The sequence below is a fragment of the Gymnodraco acuticeps genome, unplaced genomic scaffold, assembly GCF_902827175.1.
Source record: "Gymnodraco acuticeps unplaced genomic scaffold, fGymAcu1.1, whole genome shotgun sequence".
Classification (NCBI taxonomy): domain Eukaryota; kingdom Metazoa; phylum Chordata; class Actinopteri; order Perciformes; family Bathydraconidae; genus Gymnodraco; species Gymnodraco acuticeps.
Window position 1 is genome coordinate 3,512,279 of NW_022990590.1, and position 25,110 is coordinate 3,537,388.

At 40.1% G+C, this 25,110-nt stretch overlaps 1 protein-coding gene across 2 annotated transcripts in view; it reads left to right on the forward strand.

Annotated features, from left to right (window-relative positions):
* phip (pleckstrin homology domain interacting protein) overlaps positions 1-25,110 on the forward strand; it is a 54,088-nt gene that overhangs the window by 14,037 nt on the left and 14,941 nt on the right. The window contains exons 9-30 of one of the 2 annotated variants that reach the window (XM_034228773.1): positions 2,558-2,658; positions 2,984-3,054; positions 3,398-3,498; positions 4,098-4,138; positions 4,838-4,936; positions 5,809-5,965; positions 6,598-6,732; positions 9,742-9,870; positions 11,427-11,652; positions 12,212-12,334; positions 13,208-13,391; positions 13,483-13,585; positions 13,697-13,831; positions 16,185-16,282; positions 16,412-16,619; positions 17,219-17,329; positions 17,594-17,701; positions 22,343-22,467; positions 22,827-22,909; positions 23,229-23,340; positions 23,964-24,025; positions 24,162-24,317. In XM_034228773.1, the coding sequence (XP_034084664.1) occupies positions 2,558-2,658; positions 2,984-3,054; positions 3,398-3,498; positions 4,098-4,138; positions 4,838-4,936; positions 5,809-5,965; positions 6,598-6,732; positions 9,742-9,870; positions 11,427-11,652; positions 12,212-12,334; positions 13,208-13,391; positions 13,483-13,585; positions 13,697-13,831; positions 16,185-16,282; positions 16,412-16,619; positions 17,219-17,329; positions 17,594-17,701; positions 22,343-22,467; positions 22,827-22,909; positions 23,229-23,340; positions 23,964-24,025; positions 24,162-24,317 (2,668 nt within the window). The remainder of the gene's footprint in view (positions 1-2,557; positions 2,659-2,983; positions 3,055-3,397; positions 3,499-4,097; positions 4,139-4,837; positions 4,937-5,808; positions 5,966-6,597; positions 6,733-9,741; positions 9,871-11,426; positions 11,653-12,211; positions 12,335-13,207; positions 13,392-13,482; positions 13,586-13,696; positions 13,832-16,184; positions 16,283-16,411; positions 16,620-17,218; positions 17,330-17,593; positions 17,702-22,342; positions 22,468-22,826; positions 22,910-23,228; positions 23,341-23,963; positions 24,026-24,161; positions 24,318-25,110) is intronic. The other variant, XM_034228774.1, reaches the window with a different exon arrangement.

Below are 25,110 nucleotides of genomic sequence, written 5' to 3' on the forward strand. Positions count from 1 at the left end.
CTACCCTGCAGTATACAGAGTCATTCAAACTAGCTGCACCAACAAAGGTTCAAACAGAGTCAAGTACAGGTGTGATAGAACTATTTAAAAAAAATCATACGATTCAAAAACAGATAGCAAAGTTATTTCATGTATGTAAAAAGGGCTGTTGAATCTTAAAATACACTCAACCATATATGTGAAATCCAAGAAGGAAGGAGGGGTTATCATATCTGAGGAGGAAAGGACAACAATATGGAAATGTCAGTGGAAATGTACCAGTTCACATAACTGGAGGGAGTTTGGTTGGAAAAGCCTGATAAGATATTTGATAACACTCAGAAGTCTCGGTGCTAACTCCCCAGACTGCTGGAGAACATGTGGAAATTCAAATGCAAATCATTGTCACGTTTTCTGGGCCTGCCCTGTTATTGAGGTCTTTTGGAGAGACATACATAAAGCCTTACAAGATATTTTCAAATGTCATGTGCCCATGGAGAGTAAGACTTTGTTCTTTGGACTCATACCTCAAGAATGGACTAAAAAAGACAAATATGTATTAAATCTGTTGCTGGTGGCGAGTAAAAAAGTTCTTACAAAGAAGTGGTTATCACCAGATAGCCCAACTTTAAACGCATGGATGGATATTACAATGGACATTTACAAAATGGAGAGGATAACATCATCTGTCAATCACAAACTGGAACTATTTGTGTCACGATGGAGAAACTGGACTGATTTCATAAAACCTCATAGGCCAGATTTTATTTTTTACAAACGTATGATTTTACTGTGAATTCCTGATCGCTCCCTACTGTTCGTATTGTTCGTACTTTTTACTGTCTTTATTTTATCTTTGTGTAAAAAAAAGAAAAAGGCATTTCGGACAGACAAACTTCAAATGTACAATTACTATGTCTTGAAAAAACAATGTGTAATTGTTTGCTGCCAAATGTCAATACAAAAAAAACTAGCTGCACCTTCACCAGCTTTGAGAACACTTTCATGATCAATCATTATAAAACACATCATATATATTATTCTGAAATGGACCAATCTGCACAATGACTACTTTTACTTTTGGTACTTTAACTATATTTTGATAATACTTTTCTAATTTTACTTGAGTCAAATTTTGAGTGCAGGATTTGTACTGTAACAGAGTATTCCTACACAAGATCTGAGTACTTCTTCCACCTCTGTCTTTTTTCAAACTCTTCCATAACACCCTGAGGAAGTTTGCAACTGTGTGTTTTACTGTGCACGTTGTGATCAGCTGATTTTGCGCAGTTCTCCAGTGTGTGTGTGAGCGGGGCGCAGCATGTGTTTTGGCACAATTCAGTTGTTCATACCGACGTTAACCCCGTCTGTGCACACGGTGAACAACTCTGTCGTCCGGTGATCTAAGCCTCTGCCTCCTGTAAGCTTCACAGGTCCGTCGGGTATGGAGGCGGCTCGCCCAGCTCCAGTTCAGTCAGTCATAGAAAGTCCGAAGAGTTTTTGCAGGGAGCGAAACGGCAACGTAGCTGCTTAATGTCTTTGTTGTTTTTTTACTCCATTGAGTGTTGACAAGAAACACGTGTAGACGAAATATATGTTTTGTTGTGAGGTCCGCAAAGGCGGGTAGTGACACAAGTGACATTACGCAATTCAGATCTCTGTACCAGTTATGTGCACCCCTGCCTGTTATGATTGTTAGGGTTATCCCTTTTCTGTAGTGTGTTATATAGGTTTTTGTGCATGTAAATGGTTTGCAAAGGCTATAATCCCTGTGTACTCACACTCTCCCCCCCCGACTGAAACGCCTCCATTGGATTCCTTTGTTTACTTCAGTGACATAATGACATCACTGTGTAACACTCAAGCTTCTATTGGCTAGCGCTCCAACACATTGTATGTGACAGACTAAGTGGCGGGACATCTCTAAGCGGTTGACCAATCACAACAGAGCCGGCCAGCTAACCAATCAGAGCAGACTGGGCTCTGGTTTCAGACAGAGGGTGGAAAGAGGTGCTGCAGCACAGGCAGTATGAGAAAAATAAAGAGCTTTTGAACATTAAAGCCTGGAGACATGTCCCAGGAGAGGCTCAACATTCAAATACAGTATGAACCTGATAATGAGTGTTATATAAAGAGAACACTCGAACGTGTGGGCAAAAGATGACAGACTATTATCCACATTTACAAACAGGAACGTGCATAATGGCTCCAATTGTTTATGGATGATGCAGGTGTTATTTAATGTTGTTTGTTTTCACTTTCCCTGCTCTGTCCTTGGCATAGAGCCTCATGCTCTTTGTTCCTGCTGAAAACATGAATCATACAAATAATACATAAATATTAGCTTCATTTGTTTCTAAGATTACTATCAATTTAATATTTGCTATTGAGCTTTTAGTTTTGCTTTGATATTCTATGTATCTGTGTAGCTATGTGTTTTAAGGTTGTATGCTAATCGCTCTCCTCTCCCGACACAGTTGTGGGTTAATTATCCTTTCTTTTTTTGGCTGCAGTGTTAGCATCTCCTGTTGACTGCTCATTACACTCAGTTGTAACCCCTAAGTGGTTGTCTTTGCAGTTTTCCCCTCTCTGCTGCGGCTCAAAGCGCTACCTCTCCTCCACTGGAGCTGACGGCACCATCTGCTTCTGGCAGTGGGATGCACGCACGCTGAAGTTTTGGTGAGAAACACAAATGATGAAAATACTAGTTAAATGGGATTTTTTTGTTATCCCGAAAATGAAATATAGTTATGTAAAAGATAACATAAGAAGGAAGCGAACATCTGCTGACATACCCACCTGTAAAACATGTTCTACTGAAATCATACAAACTCTTTTCATTCCATTTCATTTTGTGTGTGTGTGTGTGTGTGTGTGTGTGTGTGTGTGTGTGTGTGTGTGTGTGTGTGTGTGTGTGTGTGTGTGTGTGTGTGTGTGTGTGTGTGTGTGTGTGTGTGTGTGTGTGTGTGTGTGTGTGTGTGTGTGTGTGTGTGTGTGTGTGCAGTCAGAGGCCCAGTAAATTCACGGAGCGTTCCAGGCCTGGCGTCCAGATGATCTGCTCCTCATTCAGTGCAGGTGGGCGGCAACCACTTTTGATTTTCATGCATGCTTTGAGACCACCTAAAGGCAAACAGCAGCTGAAAAAATGTGCAGAATAGCTGAAGAGCAACACAGCCACACACAAATGGGCCTTCTGCTTTTCCATAGATGTGGAATGACTCTGCTTATTGAGGTTAAATTGACCATGAATGATGAATGACTTCAACGTTTCTTTTTGCACAAAGTTTGCCCTCACTAATACAAGAATAAGCGTTTGTTTCACCATAGCTTGATCTTTGAAGTGTATATTATAATTGTTTTAATGGAAGTATCGGGTATTGAGTGTTGTTAATTCTGACCCGTTATGTTGTTTGTGCAGGTGGTATGTTCCTGGCCACAGGAAGCACGGATCACATCATTAGAGTGTACTACTTTGGCTTAGGCCAACCAGAGAAGATCTCTGAACTTGAGTCCCATACTGTAAGTCAACATAATGCTTTGTATTGATTAAAATGTGTTTTATTAACTATACAGTATGTCACAGTGCTTAGATATTGACAATTAACATGGTTATAGTCCAACTTGGGAATAGTAGTTATAATATAAATAACTCAAGGCCCACTTACTTGCTTTTATCCCAGTATTTCATGGACTTCTTCAGCAGATGGAGTTTCCTCGGTTGTCTTTGAGAGTGTGTTTCATCATTCTCCATGACAGCTAAGCAAACTCCATCAACTGAAGAAGGTGGTAAGATGCAGTTGAAAGCTCTGGAGAGAGCTAGTAAGATGACTTTGAGTTGAAGAACATCTTTGAATGAAAGAAATGATCCATTAGGTTATACTGTACATAGGGATGGAAAGGATCACCAAACGTATTGCAAAGGCATAGGACATATTTAGTTGTATTGTCTATTTAAAAATGTTCTTTTATTAAAATAAATCTTAGCACCAATAGTTTTACTTTAGTATTGATGTCTATGATATAGCTAGTAATACACAAAGAAGTTGTCATGATTTGCAAACCTAGCAGATGCTGGTTGCTTATTGCGTTGTTTTGACTCCTATATTTTCCTTACCCAGGACAAAGTCGACAGCATCCAGTTCTCACATTGCAGTGACAGGTAGGTTCAAACTGTGTGTGTGCGTGTGTGTGTGTGTGTGCGTGTGTGTATTAGCCACATAATAAGTGAAGTCAATTTTTGTGTGTGCTCCGCTGTTTGTGGATATGGAACCTGGGGGTGTTGTTATGTGAATGGTGCCGTCAGCAGAAACACCACCTTTACTTACTCTCTGATACACACTTTATTACACTCCCCCCCCCCCCCCCCACACACACACACACACACTCATACACTTGCACATATCATGCGTGTTAAATTGCCTGTGCCTGTGTGGAGTTTGCAGAAAAACAAGCTCAGCTAATTCCCCTGGGTTGCTGTAATCTCAGCAGCGAAGGAGTGCCTAAGCAGAGAAGGAGGGGTGGAGGAGACGTAGAAGAAACGGGGGGGGGGGGACAACTAGTACATGCAGATAGATAAAAGCGCTTATTGTGTTGCAAAGCGCTTCTATAGAGGTGTTTTATTTACAGTTCATGAATCTCTGTGTGTGTGTGTGTGTGTGTGTGTGTGTGTGTGTGTGTGTGTGTGTGTGTGTGTGTGTGTGTGTGTGTGTGTGTGTGTGTGTGTGTGTGTGTGTGTGTGTGTGTGTGTGTGTGTGTGTGTGTGTGTGTGTGTGTGTGTGTGTGTGTGTGTGTGTGTGTGTGTGTGTGTGTGTGTGTGTGTGTGTGTGTGTGTGTGTGTGTGTGTGTGTGTGTGGGGTAGGTTTGTGAGCGGCAGCAGGGACGGTACAGCGCGGATCTGGCAGCTGCATCCTCAGGGGTGGAGGAGCATTCTGCTGGACATGCAGACCAAATTACCCGGGTATGATTGTGTGTGCTCAGCTGTCAAAGTCTGGCTTTTTTTCTTCTTCTTTTTACCAGCACTGCTGTACTCACAGCTCAGAGTCGTGGGTTGGGATGTCACTCTGAATTTGACAAAAATCAATCATGCTGCATACTCCCAAGTCCCAGACATATTGAGTGTGAATACTCCCATTGTAGACTATGCACCATTAGGAAGTAAAAACATTTATTTATTGTCCTTTTTACCAGCTGCAAAATGCTTTTCTTGCAATATTTTTTAACACAATCTATATGATATAAATAATGAAGTTGAAAAAAATAACACTTTCACACCTGTTGCATTAATGTGTCAAAATGATTGATTACTGCTTCCAGGCAGAATATTGATTTATAGCACGCATAAGTGAATTAATGGAGGTGACACTGATGAGCTATTTAAGTACTTAGAGTCTGGATTAACACAACAAACAGCAATAATTGCAGATTCAGAGATAACCTGGTTATCTTAAAAATTGTTTTAATATATATTTATAATAATGGCATTGAAGCTTGGATATCATGAAAAGAAAAACACACTGGGAGAGAGTTGAATGGACTTAAATATTTAGGTTACAAATAAATGTTATAATGTTCTTGATGCGCTATTCAAACAGAAACAGCACATGTTGTGAACAAGGAGCTTAAACATTCATTTAGGAAAAGAAATGGACTGAAGATAAAATATGACTTTATTAGCAGGAATGGACTTTTGAGGAATTGTTTCTTGATTTTTATAACATTTCAACCATTTCAAAATATGTTGTGTAGTTGCGCCTTTATGTATTTATTTTAGTTATAAAGTAAAACACTTGACATCAAACATGACATCCGTGTATCACATCCTCTCTTCAGGAAGTACAACCCTCCTCCGCTGGAAGACAAAGTGACCAAGCTGAAGGTTACCATGGTAGCATGGGATCGCCATGACGGCACCGTGATCACAGCAGCTAACAACCTGACACTGAAGGTGTGGAACTCCACCACCGGGAGCCTCGTGCACGTACTCATGGTATGTGGTGATTCAGCACATGCACCTGCCAACACAGAGCATGTAACATATAGAACAATGCAATACAAAAGTAATACAGCATTTACATTTTTGTGTGTATTTGTTCCTGTCATTTTGCTTTCACCTTACTCGGAACATAAACAATAGAAATAGATGGGAAATAAGAGTTCCTTACCAACCAATAATTACATTAACATTGAAAATAAGGCCTTATTTAAAAGCCTTAAACATGAATTCAACATGAATTAGGAAAATATTGTCTTTTCTTGAACTGAACAAATATATATTTTATCACCCTGGGCCTTTAAATCTTTTTATAGAGAATTCTAAAATCTATAAGTTTGAATAGAAATGACAAATGTAATTGTAATGGTTCTTTGTCAGTGTAACTTACACTTGACTTGTTCTTACTTCAGACACATCATCTATCACAATGTGTTTAAAACCAGACATAAAAAAAGAAATGGGGTCACTACTAAAAACAGAATATGAATAGCAAAAACAGTAATGTGCTTTAAGAGACATAAAGGATGCCTGATTTATAACTAGGTAAAAATGCACAAAACCACAAGATTTGAGAAAAAACACTGAGGCTGTTCGTGACTCTTAATCAAGATGTTTTTTAATGACAGGGTCATGAGGATGAGGTGTTTGTCCTGGAGCCACACCCCTTTGATCCCAGGATCCTGTTCTCAGCGGGGCATGATGGGAACTGCATTGTGTGGGACCTGGCCAGAGGAGTGAAGATCCGCTCTTATTTCAACATGGTGAGACCCTCTGCCACCCTGTGTGTCTCATTGCCTCTCACTCTCTGCGTTATCTCTGACTGAATTCACACTAAAGTCACTACATCCTGATTTGGTCCTCCTCACATGTGAAACAGAGGTTTTCTAATGCAGTCAGCAAAAACATAGACGGATAAGCTTTCAAAATAAGTCTTTACCTCCTTTTCTTTCTCTCATTATTTCCCTCTCACTGTTACCCCCCTCCATCATTGCTTTCACTTTCTCTTCTCTTAGCTTTCGTACCTCTCTCACTTCCACGCTGGCATTTCCTCTTCCATTGAATACACTGTGTGTGGCATGAGTGCAGGCAGGGTAGAGCTAAATCTTGACACCACACTGAAGCACAGTGTACATATTCACCTAGGGGTTTAATCATTGCAGACACTGCTGTATTTCCTGTGTATGGTTACCAAGTGAGGTATTAATCACAGTCCGGGAACAAGTGACTCACTCTGTGTGCTGTTTAGTCGGCCAAATCTTGGTGTTGATCATAGTGGATTGTGTTGTTTGATGACACAAAGTGTAATGGGAAATGGCACACATTTAAAACTAATAATGAAACGTTTGCTATATAGCGGCCCCTGTTGAGGACCATAAGGGACTATTATAGGATTAGGGTGAAAGATAAATATCAATACATGTAGTGTTAATGTACAGTATTGTAAGAGCAGCACAGGTAGAAAGGAATCATAAGAGTTAACTACCCGACTCTAAAATTAGCCACCATGAGATACAGCACAACGTCCGTTGAGTTTATTTAATTGACTTTAATTAGTTTTCATTTACATGAGGAAGAATTAGGGCTGCTCGATTATGGCAAAAATCATAATCTCGATTATTTGGGTCAATAATTGTAATTGCGATTATTAAATGCGATTATTCATTGACTTTGAAAACATCCAATTATTCGAGACATTTTTTTTTAACAGTATGTTTTGAACAGTTGATTACCCTGAACTTTAAGTATAATTCAACTGAAAAACATATAAACATACAAAAAAGAAATACATTTAAAAAAAGTAATAATAATAATAAAAAAATAATCGTTTTATTTCGATTACGTTGTTTTCGTAATCGTTGCAAGCCATAATCGTAATCACGATTAAAATACGATTTTAATTGAGCAGCCCTTGGAAGAATGTGCTCTTTTTCTCTTAAAAGTAACAAAGTCTTGCAACTGAAATATCTAATTTCCCTACTGTGGAAGTGTTCGCTCGGCACATCTTTCCAGAAATGTTCAAAATGGGTAATACTCTTTCTTATCCAGAGGTGGGAGAAGTACTCAGTTATTGTACTTAAGTTAAAGGGGACCTATCATGCAAAATACACTTTGTGATGTCTTTTATACGTACATATGTGTCCCCGGTGTGTCGGAGAACTCACGCAGCGTCAGAAAATAAAACCCTCTCTCTTTTCCTCCTTACCCAAATCTTTTAAAAACGGGCGGATACAGATTTCCAATCCGAACTGACGTCAAATCGGCAGCGGACCCACAGAAAGTTGCTATCAGAAACAATGCCTGACGTGTTTTGGACGTAATCTCGTCTTTGTTTACATTAGCAAGCCTCGCTAACACTCAGAGCTAACCTGTACTGTAGAGCACATGTTTAAAAAGCAGGAAATAAAAAAAGAACTCACCTTGTGATAAACCTGCAAGAGAAAAAACATTTGAGCTCCATACTGTTTCAGAAATAATCCTTGACGTGGTTTAAACAGGATGGCGTTGTATCACAGCAGAATTTAACTTTATCTCCGGTAGAATTCTGATCAGGCATTAGCTCCGCCTCCTCTTCTTTTATTTTTTCAAGCTAAGGACCCAAATTCTGTGTTTCTCTAACAGGGCTTCAAAACAGGGGTATGAGCAGTATGAGGTATGGCTACAATGGGTGATCTGTTTGGTATTTTGAAGAAAAAAACTTCACAGACATGTTTTGTATAGGCATGGCCCTACAATATATTTTTCAAATATAGCATAATAGGTCCACTTTAAAGAAGAATTATTCTTATAATGATTGATCATGAAAGTGTTCTCAAAGCTGGTAAAGGTGCAGCTAGTTTGAATGACTTTGTATACTGCAGAGTAGCTTGTGGATTTACTCCAGGTGGAACTAAAGTCTGATTTAAGAATTGATTATATTTCATCATTAATCCAGATCTGTAAAGTAACTAAAGGTATTAAATACATGTAGTGGAGTAAAAGTACACCATGTACCTCTGAATTGTAGTGAAGTAGAAGTACAAAGTAGCATAACATGGAAATACTCAAGTAAAGTACAAGTACCTCAAAATTGTACAGTTCTAGAGCAAATGTACTATGTTACTTCCCACCTCTGTTCTTGTCGTACTATATTTTGTCTTTGGCCGCTAAAGGAAAAGAAAGTAGTCCCATGTGCCCAAAGAGTAAATAAAGTATGCAAGGAGAATTCATCCATTTTTAAAAATATGGACTTTGACCATTAATGAAAGTATTTTTTATTTGATTTTAACATTTAAAACCTACACAGTACACACAACACTCAATATGATATTTGGGCAAAAACTGGTAAATGGAGCCGAGCATTGAAGCCAGTTCAAGCCGAGTTGCCTCTCACTGCATCATGTAACAAACATGACGATGTGTTGAAACCAACTCTCACTGCTCAGTCTGCAGCAAAATTATTACAAGTTGTTTCAGATCAGTACTTCCTTTTTGATTGAAAAGGGGAAAAAGATGCTCATTCTTATAAAACGATCTCTTTCTGTGATTGAATGAAGCTTTTATAAGAGTGAAGAAGTACCTACGGCACAAACTAAAGGCCCCAGTTTTCTTTTATGTTGAGGAAGTTTCAGTTTCTGCAGGCGCTGCTTTGACATTACTGACATGTTGAGTCAAATGTGTCCAGTTTTTACCATTGTTAAGGTTGCTTGGAATTCCCCTTGAAAATCCTACTATGATTTACCGTGTACCTCCATTTCCCTATCTCCCTATCTCTCCCCCCCCTCTGTGTGTAGATCGAGGGCCAAGGCCACGGAGCGCTGTTTGACTGCAAATGTAGTCCAGATGGGCAACATTTCGCAGCCACAGACTCCCACGGACACCTGCTCATCTTTGGCTTCGGCTCCAGTAGCAGATATGACAAGGTAATGCAGCAGACTTTTCGCTTTGTCTTTTCCCTTCAACCTGTCTCCTAAACTTCAAAAGGTGAACAGAGAAACAATAAGCAGATACAAAACATTCAAAATAAAAACTAATTGAGAAAGAAATAAAAAAATACAGGCAATAGTTTTTCTCATGGTTTTCTCAAGACAAAGAAAATAAATATATAATAAGTAGGGCTGTCAAGTTAACGCGTTAATAACAAAAAATTAACGCCACTAATTATTTTAATGCGATTAACGCATGTGTATTTTTTGTCCTCGGCCGCCCCGTAGTTTCAGAGCGCATCGAGTTTAAAATACCATCTGCAAGCTGATGCTGACAGCCCCGCTCCTGCCGCCCGCTTGTGGCAGACCACACTTCCACGCTCACCGGCAGGCACCGACTGGCTGTTGGGAGGACCGGGAGGGTGTGTGTATGTGTGGCTCGAGCGAGCGAGACCATTGTTGTTGTTAGCATCTGGTGCTAGCTAGCTGCGCTAACGGATATAAGGAGCTGTTTAAATGAAAACAGAGGAGCGACATTTCGCCGACAACTGCGCCGAGCACTTGACTTTATGCAGGAAGCCAGACAGTGGGCACACTCAGCATGGATAGTGCGCAACATGATTGCAGCGTCCAGGCAGCTCCCGTTCGAGCATAGCCTTGAGTTGCACATAGCTCCAACGATCCATCACACACACACACACACACACACACACACACACACACACACACACACACACACACACACACACACACACACCATTTTTATTGTATTAGGTTCCAGGATGAATTGAGGCGAATATTTGTAATGTTCAGAAGTTGTTGTGTTTAATATTCATGAGAATATTTGTCATTGTTCAAATGATAATAAACATTAGCATAAAGCATATTTGTCCACTCATATGTTGATAATAGTATTAAAAACTTGAAAAATATTCCTCTAAGGTACATTTAGAACAGATAAAAAATGTGCGATTAATTTGCGATTAATCGCGATTAACTATTTTAATCGACTGACAGCCCTAATAAATACATAAAAGAAAACACTGTTATACCCATTGTGTTGAATCTAGGCATCACTGTTAAAGCCCAAGGGGGGGATGGTGAGCCTCATATAAAGAATACATTAGGAGCAGGGGGATATCAAATCAAATGGTAATAATGAATGTATATCATGTACTGATGCTAGATCCAAAATGTGTTTGCAAAAGCAATATGGACTAGTGTTTTATTCCAATTAAAGGAGGCAGAATATTTGTTAAAGGCTTAATATGTGTACAAATATGTTGTTGGGTAAGGACTTTCTTAAAAGAAGTCACACCATAATCATTGAAATTATTTTTTTAATTGATAATAATCACAAATCATAAAGTGAGGAAAACTCACCAGGTTTAAAATAAATTAAATTACACTAGAAAAGCTTAAAATGTAAACCTATTTCATATTTATAAACATACATGCACCTGTGATTTACTAACATAATTGTAAATGAAATAATTAATACTCATTAGAATCCTATTGAGTGAATGCTCCATGTTTATTCTCCCGTGCTTCAGATTGCCGACCAGATGTTCTTCCACACCGACTACCGGCCGCTGATCAGAGACGCCAACAATTACGTGCTGGACGAGCAGACCCAGCAGGCACCCCACCTCATGCCCCCTCCCTTCCTGGTGGATGTGGACGGAAACCCCCACCCCCCCAGATACCAGCGGCTGGTGCCCGGCAGGGAGGGCTGCAGGAGCGAGCAGCTCATCCCACAGATGGGGGTCACTTCCTCAGGTACAGAGGCTTAAAGAAGAAATCAGACCCTCGGGAGTATCTCCTCTCAGCGTGATCTGAGGGCAAGAACTCAGTTGTACTTCTACGCTTTCCCTCAGATCACATCTTTACCTGGGGGCCTTCTGTCAGCTGATCAAAGGCTCTTTTGTCTAGCAGATCACACCGCTCTTATAGCCTGACAAGAGTTTTGATCTCTTCTCAAATGTGCTTAATGAGACGCTTTAACTGAAACAACACCGAATTGGCAATTAAAACCTGAATAATAAGGCAGTTTAAAGTCTTGGCAGGGAGGCAAACAGGAGCAATTGTTTATGAAATGCATTGAAGCGCACCGTGGAGGCAGGTGAAGATGCAAGAGGGGAAAGATGATTTTATTTTGAGACAAAATGACTCTCCATGTTTCCCAGTTACAGAATACTGCCCTGCTGTCGGCAATTAAAAAGCCTCGACTAGAAATAAAAATGAATGCAATGGGGAAATGTGTACATCCAGTTGTTATGATACATTTGCGGTTGATGGTCTCATCTATCTTTCTGGTTCTCTTCTCTCTTAACTCCAGGCCTGAACCAAGTGGTGAGTGAGCAGGCGGCGGAAGGGCCCAGTCCTCTGGATTCCATGATTCAGAGGCTGCAGCAGGAGCAGGACCAGAGACTGGGAGGCAATGACACCAGGTCCAACAGAGGTAAGACTGCGTCATGACAGGAAGCTCATTCTGCTGGAGTGTGGGCAGCGTCTCAAAAGCAGCCTTTGTTTCCACCTGTATGGGTAGAGCAGCAAGGACATTATCACAATTACTTCTAAACAATGGGGCCTTGTGTGTTGCTAACTTCATCTTTAAAGCAGGTTTAAACAAGATGAGAAATATTTGCAAACACCATTTGAATCCAGTTATAGATATATCTTTTTTAATGTTATATTCAAAGATGCAGTCAGCATTACCAACTATAATTGTACCTCCCCCAACATGTAACTACAGGAGAGAAAGTGGTAGAAAAAATTCGAACTAAAAATAAAATAAAAAGCTATAAAATATATATAATAAATAAATCATAAAACTCACACCAAATTGTATAATGTACTGTGTGAAAAGTACAACTAGCAAAACAATTAGAATAATATTTAATTGATTAAATTAACACAATGTTTTGGAAATTTGGAGTTTGATTTGTTCAAATGGAATTTGCAACACTCATTATTTGCAAAAGTGCTAAAAATGTAAATCATTGATTTGTCTATCAACACAATTCGACAACTATCTCTTTAAATTATTAATGGTTAAAGTGTCCAGTAAACAAATCAAATATTTGCTGGTTCCAGGTTCCCAGAGCTTTCTTTGTCATAGGTGAAAGAGGCAGAATGTATTTTGCAATGGAAATACTTCACATTATTCTGACACTTAAGCGATAAAACAATTGGTGTAGTGATGCTCACACTAATTGGCATATTAATCGTTTATCAACAATCTTGAGTTCCTGACAATTTAATCCTTACATGCTGCTGACAAATTGAAAGCTCTGTTTTATGTTCTCTGTCTTTCTCTCCTCTCTCCCCTCAGGATCCGTGGGTTCTCCCACAGAGGTGCACTCCCCGCCCAACGTGGGTCTGCGGCGCAGCGGGCAGATCGAGGGCGTGCGCCAGATGCACAGCAACGCCCCGCGCAGCCAGATGGCCACAGAGGGAGACCTGGTGGCCTGGAGCCGCAGGGTGCTGGTGCCCGAGCTGGAGAACGCCTCCGTCAGGTAACACACGCTCACAGAGAGGAAGAGTTTCTGGAGGTGATCATATTAAAGCAAGCCATGGCGTGTGTGTGTGTGTCTGCTTCTTGTGTAGGAGGCAGATTACCTGGCGTGAGGCTAAAGGAGAGGAGGAGATCAATATTTATCAGTCAGAAAGGAGGAGACGCACCATCCACTCCCTCCCTAAGGAGAGCAGGGTGAGTGAACTTACACACATTACTTTTGTACAGGAACACAATATTGATATCACTTTTTTTCATTCATGACTCTTTAATTTATTTAGAGATTCTTGTTGAATTGTTCTTCAGGTTCATCCGACATCAGAGTCAGTGGATGAGGGAAGGAAGAGCCAGGGTAACCACGGATACCACACGCGCGCCGCTATGGAGGAGACGAGCCGACAGAGCGCAGAGGCTGCTGATGACGATGACAGCGCCTCAGAGGTAGAAACAAATTGTTACTGTGTTCTTTTGAATTCAGTTTCATATTTCATGGAGCTGTAGTAAGCCCTTTTCTAAAACACAGGTGACTCTGAATAATTGATCTGTGTTATACAGGTCCATTGCAGGGACTTTTAGTAAGATATTTTCTTTATTTTGATTCATTTTGTTGGCTCTTCTGATTTGGTCATTTTACACTTCTAGCCCAATTTCAGATTAGCAGATTTCTCCACAACCCTCTGTTCAGACTTTGCTAGCATGTTAACCTTTAGCTGCCCCTAGGGACTTTAGCACTTAGAACTATTATAGAATACTAGTACATTTAAATGTAAAACGTAGTTAGATAGAAAAATCTAACCAATTTCAAAGGTTCTTAAAGAAAATTCTTTATAAAGTTCAGATAAAAACTGATATCTCTATGTGTGTAAATGTGAGTTTACATGTATGAATGAATTAAATCTTACACTGATGACTTACACTAACTTCCAAGATGTAAGCTTATAGATTCTTTGGTTGGTTTGGTAATTTACAGTGGTAAAGAATCCAATGTTTTCATCGCTTTAGTCTATACCAGGGGTGTCAAACTCAAATACACGGTGGGCCAAAATTAAAAAAATCGGTACAAGTCGAGGGCCGGACGGGTTCAATGTTTATTGCAAAACGTATTGAAATGAACTTATTGCACATATTAAACCTGGAACCAGGGCTGCACATAACTGGTGCGCATGCGCACCTCGGCCAAAAAAAGAGCACCGGGTCATTTGAAAAAAGGCGCATTTGCGTACCAACATTAAGAGAGAGGGAGAGAGAAGAGAGAGAGAGAAATATATTTGCGAGTTGCATATGAACTCAGGGCCGGCCCGTCGCACTGGCGTTGATTTTCGCCTAGGGCGCCAGATCTGTGGAGGCGCTGCGCTGGTAGTTCTGGGAGGGGAAAAAAACATTTTTGACCGTTGGTGCTCATCCTAATTTTCGGCCTTGATGTAACAACATTCATAATTAAGTAAATGTAACACCCTTTTCACCCCGGTTACACGTTTCATTTGCCCTGTACGATGGCCGCTGTTAGTGATGAAAATGGGGGATGTTGGCTTGTCTGGCACCCGCAGCTCACAGCCAAAGTGCGAGGGAGAGAGGGAGGGTGCACCGGTACCGGCGCTGTTGTTATTAGAATCTGGTGCTAGCTGCGGATATAAGAAGAAGATGTTTCTACAATGATGTGGAGGGAGAGTCCTCTCCAGTCAGACCGAGAGACTGATAACTACAGCTCAGTGAGGTAAAGAACTCTGAGTGTTTAGATAGTTCATAGTCTAAGTTCAAACGGTTTGGTCACAATTTATGTAAACACATATTTTCAAGGCACTCCTTTATAATTATTGGGATAAACAGGTTTGAAATCATTCCAATGTATACTATAGGACAGTAACCAAACATATCCTTTTAAAACTGGACTTTCGACCCAAACCCAGCTGTTGACTTGTGGATGCAAGCAGCTAATCGCAGACTCAACCAGAGAGAAAGTAGTAGGCCTATATCATCAGCTACCATGTCTGACAGAGAGGAAGACAGTGAGGAGAACAGTCAGGAGGGAAGTGATGACATTTTGTAGGATTACTGGTCGTGCTAATGTTGTCTTGTGTTCACCTCTGCATGTGTGTTCTGTGTTCACCTCTGCATGTGTGTTCTGTGTTCACCTCTGTGTGTTCTGTGCCGTGTGTCTGGCAAATAAAGACCGGTTTATTTATTTCATTTTAAGGATGAGCACCAAGCAACATCTCCAGGTGCTCCTTTGAGAATCAGGGCAAAAAAGTTATGTGCACCCCTGCCTGGAACTAACAAAGCTTAAATGATTGCCTATAAAAACAACATTAAACATTAAATAATCAGTTGCATTCATTTCTTATGGCTCTATCTGCAGCTTTTCCAGAGTCATTTCTTAGGATTACATTTTCCCACAGGCCAACAACAGCTTCAAAAAAACTATTTCCCTCAAAGAAAAAAACAAACATGCCCTGTTGTCGTGAGAAACAAAGTGCAGAAGGAAACATCCATTGAAACTCAGTGTGCTGCTCTGTGATGCTAGTTCAAACCAGATACTTGGCATCTCATCTTGGGTGCAAGTTCATCAATGTTTGGGGTCAGGCTCTGAGCTGAGGAAATCCTCAGGATGGAGTGAAGGTGTGCGTGCAATATACCGGCAGGCCAGATCTAATAGGAATTAAAAATTATCCTGTGGGCCGAAATTAAATCCACCAAGGGCCTGATTTGGCACCCGGGCCTTGAGTTTGACACATGTGGTTTAAGGAAATGATTGTTGTTGTTGGGGGTTCTAACATAAAACAATATGGGTTCCCAGGCAGAGCTGGATGTTCGTCAAATCAATGGGCATTCCTCCGATGAGGAGAAGGAGGAGCAACAAAAAGAGCCCTGGCCGGAAGACCACAGTAGTTCAAGGTAAGACACAGTCCTGTTTATCAAACACATGAATCATATCTCCTACAGATACATGCACACACCACATAGAAACAGAAACACTGTCACATACATCTGTGCATTTCATCTTCTCTGTTGATGTGTTCACAGTGACTACTCCAGTGATTACTCCGACTGGACAGCCGACGCAGGGATCAACCTTGAGCCGCCTAAGAAGAGTGTGAGAGTGAAAAAGAAAAGCAGCAGCTCAGAGGAAGACGGAGAGAAGAAGAGGGACGGGAAGAAGGATAGAAAGAAGGACAAGGTCGACAAAGACGACGAAGTACCAAAGAAGAAGCAGCCAAAGGAGAAGAGGAAGGTTAGTCAATAGTTATAATCATTATTCTCTACTTGTGGCTTATTTAGAGTTGTTGTTTTTTAAACTTTGTTTAGTGGGTTTTGCAATAGCATACAATTGTTATATCAGAACAAACATGTAGGAGGAACAATTTTCACTGTAAATTGAAATATTGCTGAACACCAAAGGCCATAAACTAATTAAAGGAAACAGCTGACACAAATACTACTTCTAATTATAAATAAATAAACTGCAGCACTTCCTCCTCCCAACGACAATCCCAATGCTGCAAAACTTTAATCAGGAATGGTGAGGAAATGTATCCTCTTAGCAAATTGGAAAAATGGGCCCCATGTTTTCCCAAATGCATTTGAACAGCTGTTCCGGGAAAATCTGATCTTTAACTTCAATAAAAAACATTTTATCCAGTGTGTTTCAGATGGTAGCTTTCCATTTATTAAATCATTCTTTTTTTTTGACCTATCATCCATTTGCACTAATACAATGAGACAGTATTTTAAGAGCAATTCATAAATCACTCAAATGAAAAAGCTGAATATTCCACCTCAAATCTATCAAAGATCTGTACCTGAATATGTGTTTCCTTGTGTGTCATTCAGAGGTCAGATCTCCAGGAGCAAGGGCTAACTCTGGAGGAGTGGCTTCCCTCCGCCTGGATCACGGACACGGTCCCCCGCAGATGTCCTTACATACCCCAGATGGGAGACGAGGTACACGCCGCCTGCTTCTGTTACACTAACCTCACCACATGTCTACTAATACCAAAACACTGGCTCATGTTTAACATAGCAACAAGAATAGTCTGCACCAAAGTTAGCGTCCCCCCGAGGCTGCATCTGCCATTACATACACACACAAAAAAAGGGGCACATTGACATTGCTATCCGAAGCAGATACTCAATTCCAGAAAAAATGTGCATAATGTCCAGAAATATGAATAAGACACGATGAAAATTATGTATGTTTGTTTGCAGTTATACTACTTCAGACAGGGCCACGAGGCCTACGTGGAGATGGCCAGACAAAAAAAGATTTACAGCATCAACCCTAAGAAGCAGCCCTGGCAAAAGATGGAGCTACGGGTAAGGAACTGATTATTTTAAACTTTAGTATTGTTTGAAGAAGCAAAACATAATAGACCACATGGCTGGTCACTAGGGGTGTAACGGTACACGTACCCGTACCGAAATTATTCGGTACGGGCCCTTCGGTTCGGTACAGGTGTGTACCGAAGTGTACCGAACGAATATAACGTTAAACGTAAAAAATTGAGAACGTGAACAACTTTTTGGAAGTAATCTCAGGTGCTGCGTCGCAGCATTCAGAGTAATTTGGTCACATTGGGTTCAACGCGTCATAGAGCGAGCAAGTCATTTCATTGGATGAGAGGCATACTATGAGAGCTGGTCAGAGGGATGCGTTCAAATGTAGTCAGTAATTTGAGGAACTGTCGAAAATTAATGGCGAACGCAGATAAAGTTGAGCTCGAAAATCCTCCAGCATCATTGAAGTCTCCGGTTTGGGAACATTTTGGTTTCGCAGTTACGTACAAGGATGAAGGACAAAGACAGGTGGACCGAACCAAAGCTGTTTGTCGGCATTGTTCAACTAAAATTGGTTACGCGGCTGGCAATACATCAAACTTGCACACTCTTGAAAAGGCATCACTCGAACGTGAATATCACCGGTACCAAAAGAAAAAAGACTGAAGTGCAAACCCAACTCCCACTAGCATGTAAGCCTCCACCACTCGCAGAGAGTTCAGACAGAGCCAAAGCTATTACAAACGCCAAATATCCTTATGTTGCCATGTTAGCAAAGCGCTACCTGGCTGTATCTGCTACCTCTGTCCCTAGCGAGAGGGTGTTCTCCACAGCAGGAGACATTGTTAGTGCCAGCAGATCTGCCCTTTCGGCAAGCAATGTGGACAAGTTAATTTTTCTTTAAAAAAACATGAAAATACAATGACAAGCAAGTCATAATGTCAAACTGGCTGCTTAGGAACTAGTACAGTACAGTTCAAATACAGATTATTTCAGTTCATCGAAAAGCTGCACCTTAATGTTTATTTTATTATATTTTGTATTTATTTGAGTGAATATTCACAGTTTAATAATAATTAAAAACCCAAAACTAATAGTTTATGTTTTGTGAGTACTAGTAGCCTACAGTAAAGTTCAAATACAGATTATTTCAGTTCATCGAAATGCTGCACCTTAATGTTTATTTTATTATATTTTGTATTTATTTGAGTGAATACATTATTCACAGTTTAATAATAATAAAAAATATATATATATATATGTTTTGTTTTGTGAAAAAAAAATCTGCTGTACCGAAAACGTACCGAACCGAACCGTGACCAAAAAACCGAGGTACGTACCGAACCGAAATGTTTGTGAACCGTTACACCCCTACTGGTCACCTATCCATTCATATGAACTATTCATATCTTAAAGGTGGGGTAGGTAAGTTTGAGAAACCAGCTCGAGATACACTTTTGTTATATTCCATGGAATGCTCTTAACGTCCCGATAGCAATGAATATCTTAAGTGCTATGACAAAAAATCCATAACAATATCTCATCTGTGGAAGCCGTAGTACTGTAAAAAGCATGACCAATCATTTTATCCGGCCCGGCTAAAATAACTGGATGGCCTACCTGCCTGTCAGCCTTCCATCTGTGCACAAACTTATCTCGTGCCCTCATTGGTCATGTGCGCGTTCGTGTGTGCTGGAGGAGGGGCTCTGGAAGGAAGTGGCAGATTTTCTCCGGCTGTGTATTTTCAAATTCTAGCACACTCGAGCTGGTTTCTCCAAAATTACCTACCCCACCTTTAAACTGCACTGTTACATGGATAAAATAACTTTTATTAATAACTTATTTTTCTTTTAATGTTTATTTGATTGTCTTTGCTTTTTAAGGACTGTTTTTAAATGCCATTTTCTTAATGTCTTTCATTTTTGTAAAGCACTTTGAATTGCCTTGTGTTAAAAGGTGCTATATAAATAAACTTGCCTTGCCTTACACATGTTATAAAGATGGAAATACATGTCAGGTAACACAGTAACAATCAGTAAAAGGGTCAAAAACAAACGATGCAATACTCATTTATCAACATGTTTCTTTAACGCAAAAGTATTTATCTCCATACTCTCCATATCTCCAGTCAGTGTATTACGGTTGTAGGCAGTCCAAGAAAAAAGCTGCAAGGGGCTTAATACGGGACTACACACATTGAAGCGCATATACAAATCTCCTCCATTACTTGCGTGCGTTTGACCATTTATTCTTCCACAAAACAGGGAAAGTTACAATACATTCCAATACCAGTAAGTGTGAGTGCAATGGCGAGTGCAAGTGTGATGGATATTGATGTTAAAAATGGCAGTCAACAGAAAATGTTGCTTCCCCGTTCACTGTCCACTCTCTCTCCATGCAAAACCAAAGTGAGGAGGTGAATGTAGCCAGGTTAAACCACCACTACATTTGCCCTAAGCTCCAGCTCCACCACCAATAACAAGTTAAAAAATCCCCATAATAAACAAAAAAACATAAAAACAGAGACCTTATATTTGGCTGTTTGTTGGAGGTTCGGTCTTGGTACATGTTCATATTACCCTTTCTGCTAATAAAGTCTAATATCTGGGTAAGGAACAGGTTGACATTGTCACATTAAAAACCCTGAAGTATCTAGAGACTCATATTGTCTCTTTATGTGTGCACTCCACACCTTAAACTAGGAAGAACCATTTAAAAATATCAGAGAAGAGCCAGAAATCAATACAGTACACTTGACACATAGGAATACATTTTCTACAGTTGAATTAATAGCAAATCATTAAAAACATAAAATAAATATGTTCAGACACGTCTTCTTTCTGATGATGTTTTCAAAGTAAGAGCCGGAGAGACCCCGGTAACGGGGGCCTCCTGCAATATCTTGCAGAAAACAGTGTCTGAGGGCATGTTCATTTAATAAACTATGAATGTTTTATATCCATGTAACGGAAAGAAACTCATCTAACTGATCATTTTCATTTTTTTTCTCCAAAAAACCCCACAATGCTAACGCTGAGCATCTGAATTAGCAACGAGCGAAAACTGCTAACAGATGACTGCACCGAAATTCACTCACAAAACCTTATTATTTATCTTTGCTGCACATCTCAACCCATCGTTTCACATCGTGAGGGGACACAGAATCGATGGTTATCCTCATTATCACTCAATCATACGAACTCTCGGAGATAATAACAAGAACACACATCAAAACATATGGAGCTAGTTAGCCAAAAACGGCAAAATGGCTCACCTGTGTGGTAGTCTGGTCAAAAGTGGTCTTCAATGGCATAAAAACGATGCTGAAGTTAATCCATAGGTTAATCCAATGTGTCTGTGTCACTTTGAATGATTTCTGATAATCCATGAGCAATAAATCTGCTTTTCGGTTTTGAGATGTCAGACCTAGAGACAGCTTCACTCTGGAGCAAAACTGTGTGCACAAAGCCCCCACCTTTTCGTTTTACCCTTTATATATACAGTCTATGGTTTTACCATGTGTGTGTGCGGGGAGATTCCCCTTAGATTCTATTGGCTCTAACGGTCAGAAAGAGATGTCACATGTCAAAATCCAGCAAGGGGGGCCAGAGGTAAGGAAAATCCACCCAAATGGCCCCAGAAGAGGGTTTTTTTGCTAAATCTGTCTAAAAAGGTCAAATATCACTTGTTTTGCATCAATCTTAATACAGGGTACTTATTAAATGTTGTACTTTGGATTCCTAAAGCTTTTAGTCTACTAACCCATCATCCAAGGTTAGTTTTCACTATAAGTACAACATATTTTTTGGACGGACACTATAATTTACAGTTTTTTACTATGTTCAATCTGAACTTTCTTTAAAATAAAAAACATCTATATTGATTCTGACTTCTCTACATCCAACTCACAGGTTTATCATTACTTTGAGAAAAAAGATTATTAATTTAACCCTTTTAGAAGGGAAGATATGGTCATTTGTTCTGGGAATGTCATTTCCGAGCCTGAGACCTGAAAAACAGGCTCAGGGCTTAACAGGTTCAAAGGTCAGGGTAGTGGAGCTAAAAATAGAATGACACACATTCTCCATGGGAATAAATAGCAGGAATTGAAGCACAGTTGCAAGCTACAACGGTGTAAAATCCATACAAAGTATTAGAGTGCTAACAACTTAGCAATATTATTCCTTCACTACTTTCCTTTAAACTTAAATCCATTTTCCCAAACTAAAAATATACTACTAAAAGAGAAATGTCTGCAGAGAACATCTTTTGATCCCTGCAAATGAAAAAGATTTATAAAAAAAAACATTAAAGTAACAGCTTAAGGGATTGCAGTTACACTTGGTATATTTCTGTTGCCATGTGTGGGGACATAAATAGAAATTCCTTTGCAGGAGGCGGACCATAATGCATTGCAGGGCGCAGTGTGCATCTTCAGAATATATTGCTGTAGTTTGTAATGCAGGTTTCTCTTCTGTATCTTCTACTTTTATTTGAACAAACAGACATGGCGACAATAAAGCATTATTCTCTTCAGCCTCAAGACTACACAAATACTTAAAGAGATTCTATCAGTAAAGTGCTTTGGACTATGTTCCAATTATGTGATTTCTTTACCTGAGAGGAAATGATTTGTATTCATTTGCATCATTTCTTCTTTCATCTTCTTGTGGTCTACAGGAGCAGGAGTTGGTGAAGATAGTGGGCATTAAGTATGAGGTGGGTCTGCCCACTCTGTGCTGTCTGAAGCTTTCCTTCCTGGACCCCGACAGCGGCAGACTGACCGGAGGATCCTTCTCCATGAAGTAAGACCCCACCCTGTCTAAAAAGCTAGAAGAAATTGTCAAGATCAGGTGTTACAAGATGAACTAGTGTTTGAAAAATGTTGCTTGCTTCTGAAGCATCACAGCGCTACTGAAACTATTCTCCATAGTAATCTATGAGCTCGGTTTGAATGTCATATTTATATTCCTAATGAACTCAAGACAATAGCTATTATAAATGTTATTTATTAATCCTGACTGACATGATAAAGTAAATGCTGTTATGGGAATGGTAAGTCGTTACTACAAAGTGTGTGTCTCATCTATTTTACACTGTCTTAATGATTCTTATTTATCTATTCTTAAAATGACTTATTGTGTATGTGTTTGTCTTGCTGCAGATACCACGACATGCCTGATGTCATCGACTTCCTGATTCTGCGACAACAGTTTGACAACGCCAGAAAGAGGCAGTGGAGTATAGGTCAGCCAGATGTTGCCTGTGTAGTTTCTAGGTCAAGTTTCTCCGTGTTCTGTTGTGATCATCTAAACTTGGTGTGTGTGTGTGTGTGTGTGTGTGTGTGTGTGTGTGTGTGTGTGTGTGTGTGTGTGTGTGTGTGTGTGTGTGTGTGTGTGTGTGTGTGTGTGTGTGTGTGTGTGTGTGTGTGTGTGTGTGTGTGTGTGTGTGTGTGTGTGTGTGTGTGTGTGTGTGTGTGTGTGTGTGTGTGTGTGTGTGTGTGTGTGTGTGTGTGTGTGTGTGTGTGTGTGTGTGTGTGTGTGTGTGTGTGTGTGTGTGTGTGTAGGGGACAGGTTTAGGTCGGTCATTGACGATGCCTGGTGGTTTGGGACCATTGAGAGCCAGGAGCCCTTCCAGCCTCAGTATCCTGACAGCCTGTTTCAGTGCTACAACGTCTGGTATGTTACTCTGTTTCAGGCTGCAGTTGAAAGCACTGCAAAATTGAATTGTATGTAATCATTCTATTTATTTGCATCAGCAAGGAGATTCCCTCCTAAAACAAAGAGTTCCTAAGCCATACTGAACGATTAGATCCCATTTGTAATAATGAAAAATGTGAGAACCAATTTCATTAAAAAGGTTTACATGTAACAGGAATGTGTGTATTTGGAAATATTTCAAGCAAATGTAGAGAGATAGCTCCTTGCGATGCCAACGCTGACACAACACTGATTTTCTGCACAAACACCTCATGGATTGAATCATTGAAGAAATCGATGACGGATTGAATTTGACATTATAGCAGGCCATCTAACACTGCCCTTTGTTTTGCAACGCTCTATTTTCATTGTCAGTGACATTCCAATTGTAAACATTAATGAGCATATTGTCTGCTTGTGTTAGTTTTCCTTATCAACATGGAGTGCTGAAGATCACACGATATTTGAAAAGCCTCGTTAGAGAATGACACCCACTTTCGGCTGTGGCAGAGGGACGTCAGTGCTGGCAACACGTCATCTATCAAATAAAAAGCCTACAATGTGATTATGTTAATAAATCATATCAACTGTTTCCCATCCAGCTGGGATAATGGAGACACAGAGAAGATGAGTCCGTGGGACATGGAGCCCATCCCTGATGATGGTAGGTCACTGTAATACTCCCACACTTCAGTGAACACACATTTAAAAAATATTCAATAGTCATTTATTTTATTAATTCAACATTTTACAACTCTGATGTTGTTGGTTTTTGGGGTTTCTTTTTCTTTCCTGTGAAGCCACGTTCCCTGAAGAATTGGGCATGAGCGTCCCGCTGGTGGAACAGGAGCAGAAGGAGCTGCTGTACGTCCCTCTGGAGGGGGAGTGGGGCTGCCACACGCGCGCAGAGGAGTGTGAACGCATCATCAAAGCCATCGACCAGCTCTGCACACTCGGTGAGATGAAAAATCTTAAATACATAATTTTCCTCTCTCCTGTTGAACTTTTAATTGATTGGATTTTGTGTATGTAGCTGAATCTTGGTGAAATCAGCCCTAGACATGTCAGGCTTCTCTGAAAATAATGGAAGTAAATGGGTCTCTGGTCTTGTGTTGCAAAAAACAAACATTTGATAGACATTAGTGTCTCTTTTCAGAAACCAGGACCCGGTTACTCAAGATAATCAAAAGGTGTTATTGTGAGCAATTTTACGCCGGACCTATTTTCTTTTTTCAATGAACTACAACTGTGTCCCTGCGCCAGTGCCGGTGCATTTACTGAGATAGATAACTTTACAACTCAGCTGAAGAAGACGTCATTAATGTTTACACGTGGCATTTTAACAAGCTTCGCAAGTAAACTTCCTTCTACACGTAAATGCGTTTGATGGGTGAAGTTTGCTGGGAAGGAAATAGTTCCTACATGTAGGAACAACGTCCTGTGGATTATCATACAAAACAGTTCATGATTTCTGAAAAGAGACATTGCCTTTTAGTTTTTCAAATGTATTTCAGACATCTCTATGGTATACTATCCAACACTAAAACAATCTAGAATAATAAAAATCATATGAAAAATATGTTTTGTTTTTTTGGCGGTGTACTGTCCCTTTAAACCCCTGTGAAAACAAAAAGCCCTTATGTCATAGGCAGGGATGTGAAGTAAGGCCACGAGGGCTCACTTCTCGTAAAGCAGGGCAGCATGACTCCACACTACATGAGTCACCGCTCTGAGTTCATCAGCAGGAAC